Source organism: Trachurus trachurus (assembly GCF_905171665.1).
Source record: "Trachurus trachurus genome assembly, chromosome: 3".
Classification (NCBI taxonomy): Eukaryota; Metazoa; Chordata; class Actinopteri; order Carangiformes; family Carangidae; genus Trachurus; species Trachurus trachurus.
The window spans coordinates 30,181,064-30,204,675 of NC_139893.1; the positions used below are offsets into that span (position 1 = coordinate 30,181,064).

A 23,612-nucleotide genomic window follows, 5' to 3' on the forward strand; every position below is an offset into this window, starting at 1 on the left:
CACTTTCTAATCCTAAATTTGATCTCATATGAACATGAGCTGATGGTGTGGAATGATCAGAAACATGGACCAGGTTATTAGCTTCCCCGAAGACCTGACCAGATATTTACATTTGGACGTCCCATCTGAGGTTCTCCTGTTCAGCTGCATCAGTTCCCCGGTCTAATCCCGAAGATAAACTCAACTGGTATGTAAATTTGGGACTGCTATTTGATTATGAGCTCTGCTTGGATGTGAACCTCAGGTTAGTGAGCTAATGACCCATTTACTCAGCAGGCTGATGTTTGGTTCCCTCTGCTGGTGACAAACACATTCACCTCTGAGGTCAGGAAGACACTTGATTACTCTTCATTTAACTGGTTCCTTCATCACCACAGAGTGGTTTTTGGTTTGACTCCTGCTACCCCAAATGCTCACTGCACCTTCAAATGCAGATTAATCCGCCACTGAAAATACGAAGGCAACCGAATCCTAATCTTCCCCGACTACACCGCCGAGGTGATGGAGCAACGGCGGAGCTTCCGTGAGGTGCTGCAGCTCCTGAGAGAGAAGGAGGTTCGTCATTCTCTGCGCTTCCCGGCCAGACTCCACATTCACCACCAAGGGCAAGTAAAAGCATTTGACGATCCGGACGAGGCCAAGACTTTTGTTAATCAAAAACTCTGAAAGCTCAGTTTTCTAAAGATGAAGAGAGTCTAAACATGTTCTGAGTAAACTTTAACCTCAGCGGTTTTTTGTTTTCTTTTGTCAATGTTAAATCCACCTTTATGGTGTGCTAATGAGGGGCGGTTGGATGGAGGTTTTCTCCTTTTTTGACCGGCGATCCCAGATGTGGATGAGGGTAACTATGCTTCGTTTGGGGAAGCTTTGGGTGGGGGGCTTGTTTGTGGGTTTGTTAACTGTTCATGTTATTATTGTTTTTTGTTTGAGACAGGCTGCCAGGCTAAATGTTAAGTTTGTATCTTACTCTAATGCAAAAGGTACCATACGTGAATAATACTCTGGATTTCATGTCCTTGGTCTCTTGGAACGTACGCGGTTTAGGTCACCCAGTTAAGCGAGGAAAAGTGTTCTCACATTTGAAATCACTGAAATCTGACATTATTTTTTTGCAAGAAACCCACGTTACAGCCACTCAGCATAGGAAACTCAGGGCTAACTGGATTTCACAGGTCTATCAGTCACCATTCACATCGAAAGCCCGAGGTGTTGCCATTCTCTTCAGAAAGACTGTGCCTTTTCGATTTCAAGCATCAACAATAGACCCAAATGGCAGGTTTATAATTGTAACTGGGCACATCAATTCATTTCCTGTCACGCTAGTGAATATTTATGGGCCGAACACGGATGACCCAGCTTTTTTTCGAAAAGTGTTTGATCTGATCCCGGACGATGATTCAAGCCACATAGTAATAGGGGGAGACTTTAATTGCTATTTAGATCCTTATTTAGACAGGCTGTCTTCTGCCCCCCCACCCACTATTCTTGCTGTACAAGCTATTAACAATTTGATGAGAACAAAGAAGGTGGTGGATATTTGGAGATTGCAGCACCCATCTGACCGGGATTACTCTTTCTATTCACACGTGCACAGATCATACACGCGGATCGATTATTTTCTAGTCGACTCCAGATTAATTTCTAACACCACTGACACTAAATATCACAACATCATAATATCTGATCACAGTCCTGTTAACATTAATCATTCTACTCAGAAATTTACACCTCTGAATCAACAGCTACACAGGAAGATTTTGATCAGTTCTTTAATTCGCTTGATTTTCCAAAACTAGACGCAGCATTCAGGGAGAGTCTAGATTCAGATTTCTCACTTTCTGAGTTACAGGAGGCCATCAGATCATTCCCCACTGGCAAAGCGGCGGGCCCAGATGGGTTTGGGCCAGAATTTTACAAAGCCTTTCTAGGGGACCTTGCACCCTCCCTGTTGAGAATGATCCGAGATACGTTTAAAAACAAACAGCTCCCATCCTCTCTCAGTGAAGCAAATATTTGTGTTTTACTAAAAAAGGACAAGGATGAAACAGACCCAGGTAGCTACAGGCCTATTGCCCTACTAAATTACGATTTGAAAATAATTACAAAAGTTCTAGCAAACCGGCTCGGAAAAAATGTAGCAAGTATCATTCATCCTGACCAAACGGGTTTTATCCCGGGCAGGTACTCCTTCTGTAATGTCCGCAAAATTCTTAACATCATGTATGCAGATTATGGCAAAAATGACAGAGCAGCTATATTGTCCTTAGATGCTCGTAAGGCATTTGATATGATAGAATGGCCCTATCTATTTGCGACACTTAAGAAATTTGGATTCGGTGACACTTTCATACAGTGGGTCAAGATTTTATACAGCAACCCAAAATCCTCCATTCTAACAAATGGGGATAGATCTGGTCTATTCACCCTGCAACGCGGCGTCCGCCAGGGAGACCCATTGTCCCCCCTGCTGTTCAATATAGCGCTGGAGCCGCTGGCTATTGGCATTAGAGAACATCCAAACATTAAAGGTATTTGCTCAAGCAGTATTGAGACCCGTGTTACTCTGTATGCGGACGATCTCCTTGTCTGTTTAGCTGATCCAGTTGTCTCCATCCCTGTCCTACTAGAATATATAAATGCTTTCGGGAACATCTCTGGCTATACCATAAACTGGGGGAAGAGTGAGTTCATGCCCTTAACAGACCAACTCACTGATGATTTTCTAACAAAATTGCCTTTCAAAGTAACGAAGGAGTACTTCACCTATTTAGGGCTTAAATTGACTAAAAATCCTAAACACCTATTTAAATTTAATTTTACAGAATCTATAGAAAAACTTAAAACAAATATTGAGTCTTGGAGAATATTGCCCCTATCTATGATCGGCCGAGTAAATGCAATCAAAATGGTGACCCTTCCCAGGTTTTTATACCTTTTTCAGAATTTACCTATATACTTAAATGCATCTTTTTTTAAGAAGCTTGACTCTATCATACTGTCCTTTGTGTGGGGTTACAAATCACACAGGATATCCAAGGCTCACCTTCAAAAACCTTCCAAAAACGGTGGTCTTGGACTGCCTGTTTTTAGACACTACTTTTGGGCAGCTAACTCCAGGGCTCTCACCTACTGGAAGGGTGGAAGCGCCATAGCCGAGGAGAACCCTTTGTGGCTACAGCTAGAAGCTGCTACAGTCCACATGTCATCACTTCCTGCCCTTTTGTTTTCTGACCCCGCCCCAGTAGTCAAATTAATTAATCGTAACTTCACTGTCAAGAACTCCTTGCGCATCCTAAAGCAAATAAAAGCGGCTTGCCAGGTTCCTAGTGCTTCCACACAGGCACCCATATGTCAAAATCATTCATTCTTGCCTGCCCGGCTGGACGGGATGTTTGCTGTCTGGAGAGATAGGGGTATTAAAACATTTTCAGATCTGTACATTAACAGCCAATTGGCATCATTTGCTCAGCTAAGCAACAAATTCAATCTTCCAAACTCTCACTTTTTTCGCTACCTCCAAGTCAGACATTATGTCAAGGAGAACTGGCCACATTTCAATTCCATCCCCACCACTCATCCTTTCCTTGAGACCCTCCTGCTCCCTCCAGACTCCAAACAGTTAATATCAAAGTTTGTGGCTTCTTTCACCAAGTCAGTTTCCTCTGATTTCATCAGGGTAGCCTGGTCCAAAGACTTGAACCATGAAATATCAGTAGAACTTTGGGAGGAGGCACTTTCTCGTGTCCATTGTTGCTCTGTTAATTCACGTTACAGGCTAATTCAGTACAAAGTGCTGCACAGGTTACATTACTCCAAAACAAAGCTAAATCGTATTTTTCCATCTGTATCCCCTGTATGTGATAGGTGCAATATTGCCGAGGGCTCACTAGCACATCTTTTCTGGTTCTGTCCTAAGTTGCACAGTTTTTGGTCAGATATATTTGAACATTTGTCAAAAGCCTACTCTAGAGCCATTCAGCCTAACCATGAGCTGGCCATCCTTGGTTGCTCGACTGAGACTTCTGATCTTCTGCATGACACTCAGGTCGCTCTACACCTAGGGATGGTGGTGGCCAAGAAACTTATTCTTTTAAATTGGAAGTCCACCACTCCTCCCACCTTCGCTCACTGGCTCAGTGAGATGTTGTCGGTCATTCAAATGGAAAGACTGCGCCTGCACAAACCCAATGGACAGAACAGGTTTGAGAGAATCTGGGGACCCTTCCTGGCTCAATGTCAGGGATGATACCTGACTCAAACTTTCGCGTGGTACTTGTTTTACCTTAACAACTGCAATTTTGTTTTGTGTTTTCTACAAGTCCATCTATGTAAAAGGTAAATAATGAATGTCTGGCAGCCCCTCCCCCCTTTTTTTTATTTTATTTTATTTTATTTTATTTTATTTTATTTTATTTTATTTTATTTTATTTTATTTTATTTTTCTCTCTCTGTTTCCTTTTATGTTTAACTGTTCCTATGTGGTATGTTTTGTACAGTTTTGTAAAATGAAAAACTGTAAATAAAGTATTAAAAAAAAAAAAAAATCCGCCACTGAAAATAGTTCCTAATAAAGACAGCGTGTTTCATCCTGTTTGTTTGATCAAAACTACACTGAGCCGATGTTTTAGGAAACTGCTAGGTGATTCTTTTATTGAAATCATACAGTATATTCACATCACATTTCTGACTCCGACATTCATCATGAAAGCTTAGCTCTTTTTAATGAACATGCTGACATGAGATTGATTAACTGCTGTCTTCCTCATATTATTGAATGTGGAAAGTTTGCGTCTTCATTTCCTGTAGTTCCCTTGTCTTATATATTTAATATATTTAAGTTTTAAAGGGGACATATTATGCAAAACTCACTTTTTCATTGTTTTAGTATGTGTATTTGCGTATCTGGAGTGCCTCCTCACCCCTTAAACGTCAGTTTTGACAACTACGTCAATATTTTGTAAACTGCCATAGTAAGAAAATGTGTCTCTTAACAAGCCGTTTTTAATTTCACCCGGCTTATTACATCACAAGCCGGGTGATGTGAACATTCAAGCCCTCGCTCCCATGGTTACCTCAGCTACCAGAGTGAAGATTCTAAACCGACCGTTTAGAGCAGGGCTGTGAAACTGGTGTGTAGAGAACCCAGCTGTGCTCAATCTTTTGGTTTTTCTGACCAAAAGCATGTTACTAACATTACTTTTAGACATCAAGGTGCCATGTCAAGAAGCAGAAATGAGCATAATATGTCCCCTTTAATCTTTAATAAAATCCTTGGTTTTGTGAATTTAAATGAAGGATCCTTCACACAAAAAAAGGCCACCATAAAGCCTGTCACACCTGGCACGATATTCTAAAGAATCTGGAGGTAAATAAATAAAACATAATTTACATCTTAATTATTGTGAACATGGTTTATGAGCAAGATATTCTCCAACAGTTTGACACTTTCTCTTGGAAAAGATAAAAGCTCCTGTTTTCACTTTGCTTCACTAACCTGCATGTTTCTATTGCATTCTACTGCATTTCTATAATGTAGTTTCCCTCATTTGCCCATCAACAAGTTTTCACTGACATAAATGTGACCCCATGCCTTCTGAGTGAGCGCATGATCCTCAGAGAAGCAACAACAAAGTGCCACAGAGTCATGAGGATTTTGTCCTGATGTTTGGGTGTTTCAGGAGCTGAGTGCAGTGAATGAAGTCAAACCTCCAGCTTGGTGTGAAGTCACTCTTCTGTCTTTGTTGCCGCCTGCAGAAAAACACACGCACAGAGTAACAAGAGTGAGTGGTTTTCTGTGTGGTTGATTTGATTTGTTTTATTCTCTGCACTAAAAACATCTAATCAGACACTGTCTCTGACCTGAGATCTAAAGGAGTCTGACATCACTACACGCAGCAGTCAAATCAAATCAATACAGAAAGCAATCAGGAAACAAATAAAAAACGATAAGACTCTTTTTTATTAATTATCATGTCTGTGTCTGTGGAGCTTTGGATGAACTGCTTTTCTTCTTGTAGTATATTATTAAATATGCAGAGGACACAGCTTTGGTTTGCCCCTTACATGACGGTGTGAGAAGTCAAATCTTCTCCCTGATATGTGTAAAACTAAAGAGATGTTCACTGATTTTAGATAAAGAAAGAGCCAATAGAGTCTGTCACTGACTACAAATACCTTGGCATTGTCCTCGACCACGAGCTCAAATGGGACATCTGGACTGACCGTGTGAATAAACTACGATCTTTTAATGTTCACACTCAAATGCTAAAAATGTTTTATTGTTCTTTATTGACAGTATTTCAACCTTCTGTATCATCTGCTGGTTTGGAAATGCAACTGAGGCACAGAAGAAGACGCTGAGGAAGACAGTTACTGATAGGGACGATGCTACTGATTTCGAGTGCACCTACAGAGACAGAGCCTTGAAGAAGGCAAACCATATTATGGGTAACCAGAAGCCCCCCCCCGCCCCCCCCCCTTGCCTCCTCATGTGAACTGCTTCCACCTGGGTGAAGAAGATACCGCCCCCCATTTGTCCCATAATAAGCCATTAAGCTTCTGAACAGCTGATGCACTTCCAGTTATGAGTGACGTCCAGCTGGTCTGCGCAGGAGGGATGACGGTGACTGTGATTATTACTGTTATGTCGTAGTGCTGCCTTCTCTCCCTACAGAGAACGTTCTCCTCTTTTATAAGACACACTCACTTTCTCAGCGGCCATCAGAGCGTCCAACTCCTGCGTCCAGCCCAGGGCGTCGACCAGGGCCTGCACGCCGCTGACCACATCACCCAGCTGCACCACGTCTTGAGGCCGGCGGCCCCAAGTGAAGGGCCCCACCAGGTCTCTGTTGATGAGCAGACGGGGAACCGAGCCGCGTACGGCTCCTGCCAGACTGGCAAAGGGCTCCACCTGCAGAGCAAAGAGTGAACAACAGCAACTTTAAATCACTGTGGAAAAAGACTGTGTTCCAGTTGTTGAAACTGTTTACATTGTATCATCTGACAATATTGTTTTGTTTTCACATGAATCCCATGGAGACTAGGTGACGATCATAACTCCTCATATCAGAATCTTCAGTGTAAACTCGACTAAACTAAACTTATTAAAAAGGCACAAATACCAAAAATGTTATGGTTGAAAACTGTGATAAATCAAGAACTAAGTCTCGGTTTGAATTGATCAAATTGCAGCTTGTGGTTTTAAGCTGGTGGTGCTCGCCTCCAGTGATGTGCCCATGATGATCAGGAGATCTGCCAGTGGGAAGTCTGTGTGGTACTTGAAGAAATGCCGTGGAAGCTCCTCCCCGAAAAACACGATGTCAGGCTTCACCACACCAGTACAGGTGGGACACTTGGGGACCGTCCCACTCATCACATCAGGCTGATGAGACACAGAAACATCAAAAAATATTCTGTTTATAGTGGTGTTCATTGTAGATCTCAGACTTATTTATCAAAAAAAAATCATTTTCTATTTAGAGTGCACAAAAGCTTTGTTTCAACTATTTCAAAACCACATTAGAAACAGGAACCATGGAGGAGTTTGTGTGTGGTACAAAATGCTCACAAAGCTTATATATTATATATTGTATGAATAAAAAATGATTTCAGTTCAAGTGACTTTGTCTCCAAAGGCAAGTGTTGAAAAAGAATAAACACAAAGGACAAAAGTATCTTGTCAGATGGACACTGTGCAGAACAGACTGGAGGTTCACATTGGCTGCAATTATTTATCGTAAATATTTATAACTCACTCGTAGGTCTTCTCCCTTATACTTCCTCATACAGACGGTGCAGGTAGCGGTGGAAAACGTGCCATGGGCCTCGACCAGCATCTCAGGAGGAATTCCTGCCACTGGATAGAGATGCACGCAGAAGAAACAAGTCATCAGGTTCAAGGTGATCTTTGCCACGGGGCCATTTGTTGTGCAGCTAGCGGCAAGCACAAAAAAACTTTACAACATTTAAATACCACAGACAATACAATCATAAACAACATTCATACAAAAAAACAATGGCAGCAATGATTTTTTAAGTCTATTTGTCACGCATTTTAGCAGGCTGTCCCTGCGGTACGACAGGCGCAGCTTAAAGGTCCCTGACAGTCATGATGAGGCATTAAAGGTAGAGTCTGGAGGTTTGTTTGTTGCAGTTGGTAAACATAACATTCAAACTGGGCCCCTCCTCTCCGGCTCAACTGTGCAGCCTCCTGCCACTGACAGCAGCAGCACCGTCACCGACAACGGGAGCTTCAAGTGTTATGCTGTAACGAGCAGGAGGGCTGCTGTGGTGAGCTGGGAAGCGAGTGCTAGCATCCGCCGCTAGCACTCGCTAGCATCTGGGACAGCTCGTGGGGCTAGCAGCCCTGAGCCCTCCTACTCGTGCTGCACGGAGATTCACCTGAGCTCTGTCATTGGCTAGAGAGAAAACACGACTCTCCACCCAGAAACGTCCCCGTGCACAACAAAACAAAGCAAAAGACCAAAATACAGGCAGGGGGAGCGGCGCTGCAGACTAGAGGCTGACACGGGAGTGTTTTTTCAATCCCGTCCCGCAAAAAAATTACCATCATGTCCCGTGACAAAGTAAAAAAAATAATCCTGTCCCGTTCAAATCCCGAATAAATCACTCCCGATCCGGTCCTGTTCCCGTTTTTTTCTATTTTAGAACACAGTCGTCATGTTAACGATTGTGTTGACAGACACGGACCCCCCACCCCAGCGCACTGCAGGCTGAATGACAGAGACAAAACAAGACGGTAGATGTGTTGACGCCACATCTACCGGCTTGTTTTGTTATATCAATTAGCGATAATGAACACCTTTCTCTCTCCCTCTCTCTCTTTTTCTTTCTTTATTTTTTGCTTGTGTGCATCACCTGTTTAATGCGAGGCAGAGATTGCGCCGCCGCCGCATCAGCTGACTCCTCTGACTGGCGGAAAACGTTTGCCTACCGGTATGTTGATTTACACAGGTTATACTCCGCTACGTAACCACGACAGTGATCACTGAGGGTGTGAAGTGTGCATCAGTCCACACACTCAAACTTTTGGACCGTTTTGAGTGCACAATCCGGGGTTCTTAACGTAGCCTACTGCCTGGCTTGTGCTTCTTTGAATGTCGCGCTTTGACTCCCGGTCCCGTTCACTCCCGTTTACATTTTTTCCCGTCACGTCCCAATCACGTGATTAAAAATAAATTGACTCCCGAATCACGGGATTCACGCGGGAATCCCGAGAAAATGTCAGCCTCTACTGCAGACACAGTCACCACGACACAGGACGGGACTAGATGTCGATAGGTGATGATTAAGACGGATTTCATTTGTGTAAGTCTAGCGTTTATTTTTGAGCAAACCCCCCCAGACTCTACCTTTAAAGTGGAAAAATGCAATGCTGGGGTCAGTGACCTCTGAAGGTCACCAGAGGTCAGATTCAAACTGTCTCCACGTCTGAGACGCCTTTGGGAATGTTGATGATTCGCTGAAACTTTCACGCTTTAGTCATAAAATGCACCACTGATTGTCGCCTCATTAAATCACTGTGATGTATGGTAAGTTCAAAGGTGTAAATACGTACATCTTTCCAGCCCGTCGATGTTCTGTGTGTACATCCTGAGCAGCTGACCCTTGTTGTGAAGCAGTCTTACAAAGTAGTGCGTGAGGTTGGGCTGGTAGTTCCCTGGGTACAGCTCTTTGGCCAGGGCGAAGAAAGGATTAGGGTTTCGGTGGAAAAAGCCAATCTCGAATATGGCCTCAGCATAGGGCAGGTCATACTGCTGCAGGTTGTCATAGAGACCGCTGCCTGGAGACCTGTAAAGGAGCAATCAGCCGACAGACATGCAGTGGATTTACAGAAATACTCCATGACCACCACACCTAACCTTCTTACCTGAAGTCTGGGATGCCACTCGGCGTACTAATCCCAGCTCCGGCCATCACCACCACCCTCTTGTGCTTCTGCTCTCTAATGTTTTTGGCTATGTCCTCCAGGGTCTGCTGCTTGTCTGCTGCACCACCACCACCACGGGAGAAAAGCCCTCGAGCTCCATCCCACCGTTGAGAGTTGACTCGTCTGTGAAGGAGCAAAACAAGAGGGATTTTGGGGCCAAGAGTTGGTTTGCATCACCCATAGAGGTGCACAAAAACACGAGACTGGAGGGGGACAACATTTTGCACACGGAGAATCAACAACTTCACCTCCAATCACATGAACCTTCATGCTCCCAAATCCCCTCACTTTGGAAGCATGATCATATATGTATTTCTCAACCTATTTATTCAGTGCTTCACTAAGAAAACTGTCACTAGATAAAAGGCAATAAGTATCACACATTTCGATTTCTGTGAACCTGCCTGTAAAACTCCACAGCTGTTTTGCATACACTTACAGACTTGCAAAGGGGTTATTTCCCCTATTTACAACCTGCCCTGAATGCACATCTGCTTCTGATGCCTGGTGTGCCTCTTTTTGTAAAAATTGAAATTGGACCCAACCCAGAGAGGACTGGTGGTGCCGTGCAAAGTACCTGAGTAGAGCTGCTGCACCTTGAGTGGGACACAGACTCCATTGACCTGTACATAAAAAAACCAAGTACTGTCACATTGAGCTACAATAAATCTCCTTCTGTTGCACCACATCGGCTCTGTGTGTCTACTGACCGTGTGCAGAGAGCGCCCGACTTGTCCCTGAGCACAGACAGCGGCACAGACAGCTCAGACTGACAGGTGACATTAGTGAGGAGCCCACCACCACCACAGCAGCAGCAGCAGCCATTGCACAGCTGACCAAACTACCCGCAGACCTTCACTTCATGACTCCGTTTACGATTAGCAGGCTCCTGAACACGGGCACATTTAGCACATTATCTCCATTTAAAGTAACGTTAAAGTAACACGAACAACTAATGACTGGCTCTCTGCTACAATGTTTGTTGTTGTCCTTTGACCTCCTTCTGACGAGTACCGTAATGTATGATGTAGCTTAACCTTAGCCACGGTCGTTTGTCAAACCGTCTATTCAATTTAATTACTCGTCGTCTATTGGTTATAAATATTAGTTTCGATTAAGATGAGGTCTGCAGCGGCCAAGAAATCAACTTTGTTTCAAGATTATTCGCTAGCTTTAAAACAACTCCTACATTTCCCATCAGACTTGTGCCGCATTCAAATCCCAGTATTTTCGCCGTAAAAACAACAATTTGGTGTGTTAAAAAAATAAATTCACACTTCACACATCATCCCACAAGTCTTAGTTAGATATATCGGGTATCTGGTATCTCACATGTGGTGAAAATAAATAAAGACCTGTCGACAAAATGTTGGCAGAGTAGCTGCACATTCACTATAGCCAATAAGTAGCCTATAACTTAAAAATACAATACCATTACAAGCCATTTAGAACAGTTTTATATGGGCTTACTTAAAAAAAAAAAACGGCTTCAAACATAAACTAGAATCAAAGAGACAATGTTGTGCTGTTTATCTGGCGTCAATACAAGATAAATATGTGAACATGAGTCGGAGGAACGGACGCTGTAGTTGTTGTTCCCATTCTTGCCGCAGACCATGAACGCACCAACGTCGCATGCATTTCCCATCATCCCTCGCGCTTAGCAGTGCAGACCCACTGTGTATTTGACTATTAGCTCAACATCACTTTATTCCCGAGTTAACTTTAATTTTGCTACCATGAAAGATGTTAGCGGGTACCTCAAACAGCAGCAGAGCAACAGCTCCACGCCGGAGATGGCGGCGGAGTGGCACAACCTGGAGGATTTGCACAATAAAAGGTGAGAAAATATCGAAAGCTAATGCTCTGCTAGCGCTAGGCTAGCTACCGTTAGCTCGCCCATTCATTGGAAATGGCCGCTGAGTCATGCACAGAGCTAACGCTAACACTTGAGCTAACACTGAGCCAGAGCTTGGCTAACAGCAATAATGTTATATTTATTTGTCACGACAAGAGCAAATGCCTTGTACCAGTCACTAGATCTTGAGATAGGTGAAAGAAAAAGTTGGTCAGTTTGTCCCCAGTTTCTCTCACGGGTTGTTAGCGTCTGTACGAGTCATGGCCACGGCACCACACTAGATCTGATTTAACTGTTCTCTGAGTTTGGATGTCACTGGAAGTTATCTGTGATTAGTTAATGTAAGCAGCAACCAAGATACCCTGCATTTTCAATACATATCAACCAGAAAATACATTGATTGATAGGCAGCCTCTAAGGCCCGGCGTGTGTATACACTGCAGTTAAAGACTCGGTCAACACCGGTCTCTGCTTGTTTTCACACACTTGATCTCGATGGCCTTCACTCTTGTTTGACCATGACATGCCAAGTGACTTTAACTCACTTTCACCTGTGTATGAAAGCTCCAGGTTAACAGCAGTTTATTCCCTGAAACATGTTTGTCTTTGTGGTGACGACTGTCACTGATAATGTGTGTTTTGTAATCGACAGATTGTGGCATCAGTTGACTCTGAAGCTGACAGACTTTGTTAAAGAGCCCTGCTTCAAAACAGGAGATGGCCTTATACAGGTAACTGCACCACAGTCACACTTCACTATGTACCTTAATGTGCACAGATGTTATATGTGTTGCTTAGATTTGAAGGATGTAGCGATTTGCCTGTAATGAATGAACTAAAAACAGTTTAGTAAAATCCTTGAGGGAAATGTAACACATCATTGTTTATTTGTCCAGGACATGGTGACATCACGGTTGTCCCAGCATCAGGCAGATAGCCACCCACAGTTAAACTCACAGGGGTGCTTTGCATCACATTGATTTTGTTGATAGATATCAAATCATCTATTTGTACAACAGAATTGTATATGGATCATCATCGTCCATCTCTGTATCCCCGTATCTCATGCTGCACAGTCATCTGTGTGAGGCAGAAAAAGATAAACACAGTAATGGGACCATATTAAGATGCGAAGGGCTGCTGCCTATCCAGAGAAATGTGAAGCCTGGACAGTCAATAAATGTTAGTCAGTCACTGTTTGGGATTTGAACCATGGATATTTATGTCTTCTGTGTGATCTGACAGTTTGTTTTCTTTCTTTTAGCTCTATGAAAACTTCCTCAGTGACTTCGAACACAGGTGATGGACATTTGCTGAACGCATGTAACACCAGTTTAGTATTCACTATTGGTTGTGATGCTGATGTATTATTTTTGTTCCCTTGACAGAATCAACCCTTTGTCCCTTGTGGAGATTATACTGTATGTTGCCCGACAGATGACAGGTAAAGACGACATGATGTTAAAAGATTTTTTTCTCCACATTATTTATTTTTCTTTGAATGTAAAAAAACATGTTTCTTGTTTCCAGATCCCAAAGATGCCATCACCTTTCTTGAGAAGACCAAGGAAAAGGTAAGCTGGCAGATCCCACCGTGACGGGTTTTATAAACCGTTATGTGATTAAACTTTAACCTGTCTTTGTCTCTGCTTCAGGTGAAAAGCAGCGAAGAAGCCGTCATTCTCTGCAAGACGTCGATCGGCAGCCTTAAACTGGAGATCAACGACCTCCCTGCCACAAAGGTAAGAGCTCCAGGAATCTCAGCTCCCTCTTCTCTACGAGCTGATGATGACGCAAATCCAGCTTGACACCTTGTTCACGTGTAACATGCAGGCAAACATTTCAAACTTCAAGCTGCTCGTTATCATCACGTGTTATATATATATATATAGTCACAAAGCAGAGTGACAAAAACTCCTGTGAACCAAAATAACAGCAAAACTGGAATTGGTATAGAAAAACAAAGATAGTAGAACAGACAAAAACAGATCTGTTGTTTCTACATTAAACATGTAAATGAGTTTAAAGGTTCAGATAAGCTCTCCTGCTCGAGCCTGATCTGTAGTCGTCTTGCCACTGATTTTCTTTTTGTCCTCCAGAAACTTATCGAAGAAGTTGAGGAAATGTTGAATAACTTACCTGGGGTGACATCGGTCCACGGCCGTTTTTACGACCTCTCCAGCAAATACTATCGCATCATCGGGAACCACGCCTCCTATTACAAGGACGCTCTGCGCTACCTCGGATGTGTGGACATTAAAGACCTTCCAGGTGAGCAAAGGCATGATGGGAAACAAACTGGAATAGATATCTTACTTAAAAACACAGTGTATGGGTCATATAGAGGCTCAACGACTGATTGTTGTCGACTCCACAGAGACAGAGAAGCAGGAGAGGGCGTTCACACTCGGACTGGCCGGACTCTTGGGAGAAGGAGTTTACAACTTTGGAGAGCTGGTGGGGTTTTGGTTCTCACTAAAGGTTTTGGTGCTGTGCTGTGCTGCCTGAAGTCATGACCATGTTTACTGTTTCTCTTTGCAGCTGATGCATCCTGTGCTGGAGTCTCTGAGGAACACAGACAAACAGTGGCTCATTGATACACTTTACGCCTTTAATGGAGGCAATGTGGAGAAATTCCAGGGCTTCAAGTCTGCCTGGGGCCAACAGGTAATTAACGTGTAGCATAACAATCTGATTCATGTATTTGGCTCGGTACCATAATGGCTCCGGTGCTGAAGTAAGCGGTGGTAACCAGATCAAAAACCAACGCGGACTTTCGATTTCGGTGCCACTGAATATTTAACCAAGCCTACCGACCCCTTAGCTCTATTGCTGTACCGGCGCTACACGTGTTGTCACATCAGTTTTTGTTGTGTGCAACATAGATCTGCTGATACGAGCAGGTCTTTTTTTATTTATTTAATTGCCTCTTTATTTGGCTGCGGTGGTGCGCCTAGTGTTATCACACTACATGCACAACTTTTGATGATCCGCGGACCAATGTTCCCTCTAATTTTCAAAACTCCTGAGCAGAAATTCAACTCCCCTGAGGAGCTGCTTGAGCGACTGTGAGCAAAAGCTCAAGCATATATATATATATATATATATATATATATATATATATATATATATAGGAGCTCCTATATATAGGAGCGCCACACTCAATGAGTTAATCATTATATTACACACACACACACACATAATGTAGCTATATGTATATGTATGTATATGTATAACATAATGATTAACTCATTGAGTGTCACGCTCCTTTCCAAAGTTTTAGTCAAGTGTACCGGCAATTTAGACGATTTTTGTAGAGCCACAGTGTATTCTGTATTATTGCCACATAGCCAACACATACTGTGGCTTATTTGAAAGGTGAAACGTTCTGCTTCAAATGGCCACAAACCATGTGTTTCTATGTGCCTCCGTTCCTGAGAAAAGTCAAGCTAAACATGGCTGGGTTTCACCAAAATCCCTCCTTTTTTTCTAGAAAAGGAGATAGAGCGTCTTTTATGAAAGCTGCTCTGTTTGTGCCTGTCGCTCTTCTGACACTCGCATTTCTGGATCAAAGGGCTCGTGTAAGATAAATATATACAACAATTGTTGTTCTATTCACAAAACCACCATCGGGGGCGGGGGGGGCGCCACTAAACAACAATAACACAGACGCACCGTGCCGTGTCACAGCCTCTCGCCGCGGAACGTGAGGGTCTGTCGGCCACAGCGGTTCGGGAACACCGGTCCCACCGGTGGTCACGGTCCTTCTGTGGTACGGGTCGGTGATGCCGGTCTGCTTTGACCGAGGGATCATCACATTTTACCGCGGGAGGACTTTGGGGAGGACACGGTGTTGCTCCAGATGAAGACCGGGTGGGACTGTCGGCTGAGAGCTTCCTGTTTCTGCTCCGAGCTGCTGCAGCCTCGCGGGTGAGAGCAGAGCAGCTGCGCTGCATCTGCGCTGCATCAACATGCAGAACTCCATTTGAAAAAGACGTTAAATATGTTTTTGGCACTCAACGCATGGGAACGAAAAACGAGAAATTACGTGGTTGGCACTCAATGAGTTAATAACAGATTATTTTGACAACATTACCTAGGCTGAATGAGAGGGATGGAAACATTGCCCACACTTTCCCATCTGAAAACTCGCCTTTTACTTTTGCGTCACTGCACGTCTTGCAAACGACTCCAGTCTCGGTTGAAAAAGAAAAGGATGTCGCCGAGTTTCACCGGTGTTCCCTCGTCCGTATTTGTACTGTGACCACAGACTGTGACAGCCACTCCACTTTCAACGATGTGCGTTTTTTCTTTACCTTTCCCCCTCCCGTTTAGCCATGGCTGAATTGCTATGCAATAACAAAAACGCCACAACAGCGGCTGCTCGTCATAACACATTGATTGGCTGTCAAGCTAAACAACCGCTGCGTATTGGCTGGGCAGCGCCTCGTGGGCATGTTTTTTTAATGATGACTGGCTGACAGTTACTGTCACTCATTACAGTGATAAACGCCCACAGAGGTCATAAATTTCACAATTCGAAGCGCGCACATTAGGGAGAAATAAACCGTAAACTAGTCGGGGATATTCGAGTGCGCAACTTTTTTGTCTTCTGCGCAAAGAGGTGGGGAGCAGTGCGCAATTGCGCAGTAAAACACCTTAGAGGGAACAGTGCCGCGGACCACTCGTGTGCTGATCCGTGGAAAGCAATACAAACAGATCACTGATAAACAACGATCCGTTGCACCACTACCTGTCCATTCCTCTGCTCCGCTCACGACGTGAGCACAATATGTGTTTTACATCAGCAAGAAAGTTTGCACCGGTATCGGATAAAACCTAAACGATACCCATTCCTATTTGGCAGCTCATTGTTCACAATGAAAAGGTTTCCTGGCATCATTTGATTTTTACCTCTTTCCGTACATATGTGTGAAGGTGACCTGCACAGCTGGACTTTAGATCAGTTATTTTATTTCTTTTTTTTTTATTTGTTCCATTTTATTTTTCATTTCCATGCATGGACATTTCAATTCGTACGTTACTGACAAAATAAGATTACAATTTACACATTCGATGCCTGGAAAAAATGAAGATAACTTATTTTCCCTGCCTCTTAATCATTTCCTTTTGAAATGTAACTATATGTCTGCCAAATTACCTGTAATTAATACCAACCGAAAAGAAAAGTAACATGAGCAACTCTATTAATGGCCAATGACTTCCCAATAAAAATTAACAAACAAAGAAATCGTAACAAGAGCAACTACCTGCACATTGGTTGTTTACTGAAGTGGCTCCAATCATAGGTTTCACACACAGTACAACTTGAACCATGAACGATCAAAGTAAATGCCAGTGTATTTCACATCACACTGTGCCACTATATTATAGTATATCACACCTCCACCCCCATACGTTGTTGTACATTTCATACAGAGCACTGAGATGGAGTAAAGGTACAACATGCGTGCCTTGAACAGATCTGTAAAAGGGGCTAAAGAAATAAAGTTTGAACTGAAATGTAAAACATTTTCTGTCCTTACAGGGTGGAAGTGGTGCAATTTAGTAATCCTGCCTCACCACCCTTCATAACACTTGTCATTTTGGCCAACTTTTAGTCAACAACACGGTGACGTCCACATCTTTTAGCCACCTACTCTCAGTGGGTGGCTAAAAAGGATGTAGGCACTCAACAGCTGAGGCATCGGAGCGGGGAGGATGACTAAGGTTGTCCAAGTTAGCAGGGATTAGTGCTCTGAGGGAAATGAGTTCAGTCCGTTTGTGTGTGCTTCTCACCTGAGAGCACAGAACGAATTCAGCATTCACCAACATCCATGACACCTGTCGACATCTAGCATTTCGATTCTATTATTTATCTATTAAATAATTCTATTGTTTATTATTTATGAATGTGAAACTCTTGAAACGTCCTCTCTGGTTGGCTGGATTTTCCATTCCGTACAAACATGGCGGTCGAGATGGCGACACTCTCTAAGCAAGACCCTTGCTTTATGTGTATAAAAGAAGAATTATAAGGCTATGAAAACCAAACAGATTTTATTTTATAGCGATTACACACTTGTACAAATATATTAATTGGTAGTAAATTCAGATTTAGCAAATAAACCTTGACAAATATTACACACTGGACCTTTAAGAATTAATCTTCAATATAACAAACGGTCCCCTTCATGATCTCAGTGTTACCTGGCAGGAGGATTTTCACTTGTTTGTGTGGATCATTGTTCACTGAATTGTTCTTCTCTCCTGCTGGCAGCCCGACCTGGCGGCTCATGAAGCTAAACTGATGCAGAAGATCCAGCTGCTCTGCGTCATGGAGGTGAGGACCCCCACCACCACAGTTACATACCCACCAGTTTGCATCTTCTCATAACTGAAGCTTTTAGACAGAAGGTCAGATTATGACTATGACTTACGCCCGGAGTAGTTTTCCTCACTCGCCTCGTTTCGCTCCACGTGCTCTTCTGACTTGATTTGATGAGAAATTGATCCATTTTTATTGTTTGTGCACTACGTGTCAGGCAGCTCGAGACCCTGCCGTAGCTGCATTAATCACCACTACACAAGGGAGCAGTGTTGCCAGACTGATGACAGATTTGTGACCTAAACACACATGGAAAAGTTGAAACCTCTTATTGCACTGTGCCGTATACATGTCAGGTTTTAAAAACAATATTATATATTACATATTGAATATCTGAATAACAATAACCCCTCACCACCTACACAGGCAACACTGCAGTGAGTCAGGGTCGGTCCTGTGTTTGTAGTACCTGCTGCCACCTTGTGTGTGAATAGAGGAGCAGTTCTTAGTATATCAGGAATTACAGTTTTTCTCTGTTGGTTTGGCTCAATTCTTGAAACAGAAATTACATTCTCAAAATAACATGGACAAATCTCCAAACCACCTTGCAAATGTTCACAACAGAATGGCATTTCTCATTGATTTCATCAAATTGCAAATGTCTTAGTACATGTCTCAAGTGTCTTAGTGCATCTTTGCAAATGGTTATGTACAAGTACCCTAGAGTTAGCACAATGAGCATACATTTAGCACATTTTCCAAATGAATAGATCTTGCTGATCTAAGCTGATTAGTTGATTCTCAGTCTAATGGTTGCTCTCTCCAAAACATGTCAGCATGATTTCACTGTGTAAATCATCATATGCACAACAGTCTGTTCAACTGTCAAAATTAGTCAACATACTGTAGGCTAATACCATGAAAACCATATGAATTTCTTGCAGCATTTCATAAATTCTTGACAGTACTTGACAGTCAGGTGAAATTAGAACTTGACTAACGAAGGAGGAGTTCCTACATCTCAGATGACCAATCAATCAGCTGTTTAGCTACCTGACTGGTGCTGTCTATGATTGTGAATGCTGCCAAACGCGTATATATAGAGCTTGGCTAGGGCCTGTACCTTTTGGGCTCTAGGGTGATGTTGATGAAAATATGTGGCCAATCAGAGCGCGGCGTATGGATGGTCAGGAGGATGAAGATGGTGGCCAGGAGACAGAGGGTGATGACAGTGATGACCAGTGAAAATGTCTCTACTCGTGAAACTTTGTTTACTGCACTATAGGCTTGGTATATTTTTTCTGTTTTTTTTTTGTGTTCATATTTCATACATGTACAGAGAACTGTAGGCCTATACATTTTGTTTTTACAGTACATAATCTTGAGTTACTTTATGTAGGCCATATGTGAATAAAAATGGTTACAATTTCCTTGGCAATATGAGTGCAGTGTGTGTGATGTCAAACTTTGGAGGCTGCTCTTACTGTAAAGTCCTTTTCTTAGGTTTTATACGTCTCTGCCATAGTGACAAAACATCTAAGCATTTTGACTTGCAGTGCTCACAGAATGCCACAGGGATGATGCATTTTGGGGGCACTGACTACTTACATGAGAAAGAAGTTTGGTTTTGACACATAAGTAAACTGTTTTGGGAGAGATATGAGGTTCTGCAGCTCATCCATGGTGTTATGCTGAACCATCCAGTTTATTTTTGGTAAAAGCACTAAGTGAATGCAAATGAGCCAAAAGCAATTGAGAAAGATCTTTGCCATTTTGATGGTACTGACACTTTACATGGTAAAGGAATCTAGTTTTGAAGCATGTGTGAACAGTTTTGGGAGAGATATGCGCTTTTGCTAGTGAGCTGTAATGTTGTGCAGAACTGTAAGACTGTTTGGCCAAATGGTCTTATAGTTTTAAGAATGTAATTTCTGTTTCAAGAAATGAGCCAAACCAACAGAGAAAAACTGTAATGTTTCTTGGCTACATGCCATGATTTATAAAAGTCCAAAATGGAGGAAGCTGCTTTATTAGCTGTATTGCGCCTCCTTATTTTATTGACCCCAGCTTTAATACAATATAAACTACATGGATTACAGTCATGTCTGTACACTAATATGTATCCATACTAATATATCTCTTTAATGAACCATGATAGTTATCGGTCAGCTGTCCTGACACATGATCTCTATTAGAGTTGGGCAATACCACAGAACTTCTTTTAGACCCAATACCGAGTAATACTGATATTCATAAAGTGGTGTGTGTATTTTCATATAGGAGCTAAGGCCCACACATAGTTGTATTCCCCTATGAAAAGATACTACTAAACCATAATATGTCGTCATCTGCATCATAATGCACTGATGATAGACAAATGGTAATAAATAAAAAAAATCAACCCCTGCTACTGAACCTAAGTTAAATTTCAGACATAATGCAACAATTAGCAACAATGATGTAAGGTTAGCGTAACTAACGTAACAAACGGCCTATGAGAGATTTGTGGAAAACTTTTCTATGCAGAACGGGGTCATAACATGTGGACAGAAGAGTGAATGTAACATAAAATGGTTGTTGAGATTTTAAAGTCCTTACGAAAGGTTTAGTGACAAGAATATTAAATCACTTCAAATGTCTCCTCCTCCTTCCAGATGACTTTCACACGTCCTGCAAACCACAGACAGCTGACGTTCACCGAGATCGGTCAGAGTGCCAAAATCCCTGTTAATGAGGTCAGTTGGATGAAGAATGCACTTCATCAGCATGGAAATAATTGTCAATAATCCTGGTGATCAGCATGATTGACTTTGATTTGCAGATGGTTTCTCAGTTTTAACCCGCAGGTCCTCAAGTTGTTTTTACACGTATCTGCCTAATTGTTTAAATAAGCTTTGTCAGTGTGAAAATGTTCTTGTTCAGGAGAAAGACGTCTTGAGTTTTTGTCTCCTGCAGGTGGAGCTCCTGGTGATGAAGGCTCTGTCCGTGGGCCTGATCAAAGGCAACATTGATGAGGTGGACCAGAAGGTGCAGATGACCTGGGTGCAGCCCAGAGTGCTGGACCTGCAGCAGGTTAGTTCTCTTCTTGTTCATATTTGTTCTTGTATGAATCAAATCTATATCAATGGACACCACAATGATGTCTTTTCAGCTGAATCATTTTTAAAGAGGCACAGAGGCAATTGGTCTGACTTGTTGTTCACTGTTTCAGATCAAAGGCATGAAGGAACGGTTGGACTTCTGGTGCGGCGATGTGAAGAACATGGCCATGCTGGTGGAGCAGCAGGCCCACGACATCCTCACCTAAACAGGTGTCGGTCCACAGAGGGAAACCTCACCTCTTCCCAGAGATTTCTGTTTTGTATCGTTTTGTTTTTCTATTGGCTGTTTGTTCCTCTGTTGCTCTCACTGTTCATTACCATCCTGTAATTTACACTGTGGTATTTTACACAGAAACAATTAGTTGTAACATTATCTTCTCCATACTGAATGAAAATATCAATAAAAACCTTAAAAAAAGAGAGAGAGATTATTTATTATGTGTTTCTAATTGTTATTACTGTTTTGATCTCTTTCTTACTGGGTTGATGTGCGTGCAGCATTAGATAATAAAGATTTCTTATTGCCTTGTTTTCTGGATATAATCTCCAGGCATCAGCAGGCATTAAATGCTCCAATGAACTTTGAAATCTTAGCAATGTTTGAGGCTGCACAGCAGAGCCCTGTGCTAATTGTTAACATGCTGATGTTAGGCAGATGTTGTGTTTACTTGTTCACCACATCAGAGTTGTATCATTAGGATACTTGGTCATTAACCAAAGTGTGGGACAAATTAAAACTTTCAACATAGGATGGCACTGATGGAAAGTTATTAGCGTTCACCCTGGGGGACGTCCATCCGACAGTTGCAATGTTTCAGTCAGGACCAAAGTGCATAACTGATGGATGCTGCCAGCCTCTGAGCCACAGCAGCTTTTGAATCTGTATTTATGGCTGAAATGCAACAGGGTCAACACTACCAAGCTCACTGAGAAGAAATGCCATGTGGGCTGTGGCTGTAATGCCAATAAGTTGCAGCCTGCAACTTGTTGGCATTGGAGAAAAGTCAGGCAACTTGACCCTACATTTTCATGGCAAAATTTGATCAAACTGCAGAAATATTAAAACGGACTAGGTATACACTTATGTGCTTCTGAATTTTGTTATCTTGTCAGGGGTAGGTGGTGGTAACTGTGGTGACTGGCTGCAAGAGCTCCAGCATCTGAACTTCACCTTCAGGAGGCTACAGTATATGTTGTTATCTGAAAGAAGCCAGGGCTAGCTGGTTAGCCTGCTGACTTGAAGAAGCTGAAACAATGTGATGTGGAGACAGATTGATGAGTAAAGGAGTGAACTTGATGATGCTGAACCCATAATGTTTCTTCAACAATAGCCGTGACATCATGTAGCTCACAGCCTCTCGACTCAGAAGAGAACTGGTCCCATCAGCTTCTGTCTTGTGTTTGGATATTTCTGGCCATGGAGATACATCCAGCTTTGTGGAAACAACCACAACCTTGGTGAATATGTACCAATGCCAAGTAATACAAGCATTTCATTAAGATTTAAGCTGTTCATGCAGAATAATCATTAAAATAATGACTGCTTTTTTGCTCTACATTTGGTCTCAGCCAGTTTTAGTTAGGCTGATATGACATTATGTGTCTTGGCTGGCTGCTGAGGGAGAGCAAAGTGTAACTATAATAACATTTTACTCATTTTAGTGCTGTTTCTGCACTTGTACATTTGAGGGCTTTTCATTTTCATTTAAATTTCCACACACTTCTGTATATTTGATGAGGAGAATAAATTATATTGATGAGCACAACATTTACAACATAAGAAAACGTAGCTGCTTTTTTGTTCTGTCGTTAATATTTGAGTCATGGTTTTTACTTTGAAGTAATTCCACTTTTTGAGACTCTACATTGTACAGTATCTCAGGGGTATGTGTCATTTTAGTCCTCTACATTAATCCGATCCTGTAGTCAGTGTCCGCTTTGCATAATAGGATTGTACATGTAAAACATTATGTTAAGCTTATAAAATATGAAATTGCTCAATAATATATGAAGACCACTAGAAGATTCTTACTACAATTAGCTAGAATAGTAGAGCTGATGGGAAACAGCTTGTGACATCGATCCAAAGAAAAAGAAAGTGTGTGTTCTGTAAATCCACATTCAATCTTAATGTCTTCTGTGGGTTTGAACAACTCAATCACTGTGAGAAAAAGAGGTGTTTGTTTTCACCTTTATGGATAATAATGACTAATTATACCCTCATCAGTTAGCCTACATACAGTATCTGTCTTGTGACATACATTAAAATGTTAAGATGTCAGAGAGTGAAGTGAGGATCTCATCACTTACTGCTTCATAAGCTCAGGTATTTATCAGAGGGAAGCTGATATATCTCAATCAACAAGTTTTCAAAAT

The 23,612-nt window shown here is 42.3% G+C and overlaps 2 protein-coding genes across 2 annotated transcripts; one reads left to right on the top strand and one right to left on the bottom strand.

The window, feature by feature from the left end:
• Window positions 1-5,257: 5,257 nt before the first annotated feature.
• On the bottom strand, window positions 5,258-11,343 carry sirt3 (sirtuin 3). The gene is made up of 8 exons (XM_084000021.1): window positions 10,660-11,343; window positions 10,527-10,572; window positions 9,890-10,072; window positions 9,578-9,810; window positions 7,755-7,855; window positions 7,220-7,381; window positions 6,707-6,910; window positions 5,258-5,748 (listed from the first exon to the last, which is right to left on the bottom strand). The coding sequence occupies exons 1-8, from the start codon at window positions 10,772-10,774 to the stop codon at window positions 5,725-5,727; spliced, it is 1,068 nt and encodes a 355-aa protein (XP_083856147.1). The 5' UTR covers window positions 10,775-11,343; the 3' UTR covers window positions 5,258-5,724.
• Window positions 11,344-11,535: 192 nt separating this feature from the next.
• On the top strand, window positions 11,536-21,658 carry psmd13 (proteasome 26S subunit, non-ATPase 13). Its single transcript, XM_084000009.1, has 13 exons — window positions 11,536-11,789; window positions 12,460-12,538; window positions 13,072-13,106; window positions 13,196-13,251; window positions 13,338-13,381; window positions 13,463-13,549; window positions 13,907-14,078; window positions 14,185-14,264; window positions 14,349-14,474; window positions 18,088-18,150; window positions 20,790-20,870; window positions 21,091-21,207; window positions 21,347-21,658. The coding sequence occupies exons 1-13, from the start codon at window positions 11,689-11,691 to the stop codon at window positions 21,440-21,442; spliced, it is 1,137 nt and encodes a 378-aa protein (XP_083856135.1). The 5' UTR covers window positions 11,536-11,688; the 3' UTR covers window positions 21,443-21,658.
• The last annotated feature ends 1,954 nt before the right edge of the window (window positions 21,659-23,612 follow it).

What these genes read in the sequence shown, in the direction of transcription:
- psmd13 (XM_084000009.1), top strand. Translation starts at nt 11,689, where the DNA reads ATGAAAGATGTTAGCGGGTACCTCAAACAGCAGCAGAGCAACAGCTCC. An exon ending in CAGGAGATGGCCTTATACAG is followed by an intron (nt 12,539 to 13,071) that starts GTAACTGCACCA and finishes TCTTTCTTTTAG; the next exon opens with CTCTATGAAAACTTCCTCAG. An exon ending in AGCTGCTCTGCGTCATGGAG is followed by an intron (nt 18,151 to 20,789) that starts GTGAGGACCCCC and finishes TCCTCCTTCCAG; the next exon opens with ATGACTTTCACACGTCCTGC.
- sirt3 (XM_084000021.1), bottom strand. Translation starts at nt 10,774, where the DNA reads ATGGCTGCTGCTGCTGCTGTGGTGGTGGTGGGCTCCTCACTAATGTCA. An exon ending in TCGGGCGCTCTCTGCACACG is followed by an intron (nt 10,573 to 10,659) that starts GTCAGTAGACAC and finishes TTTTATGTACAG; the next exon opens with GTCAATGGAGTCTGTGTCCC. An exon ending in TCATGGGCACATCACTGGAG is followed by an intron (nt 6,911 to 7,219) that starts GCGAGCACCACC and finishes TTTGCTCTGCAG; the next exon opens with GTGGAGCCCTTTGCCAGTCT.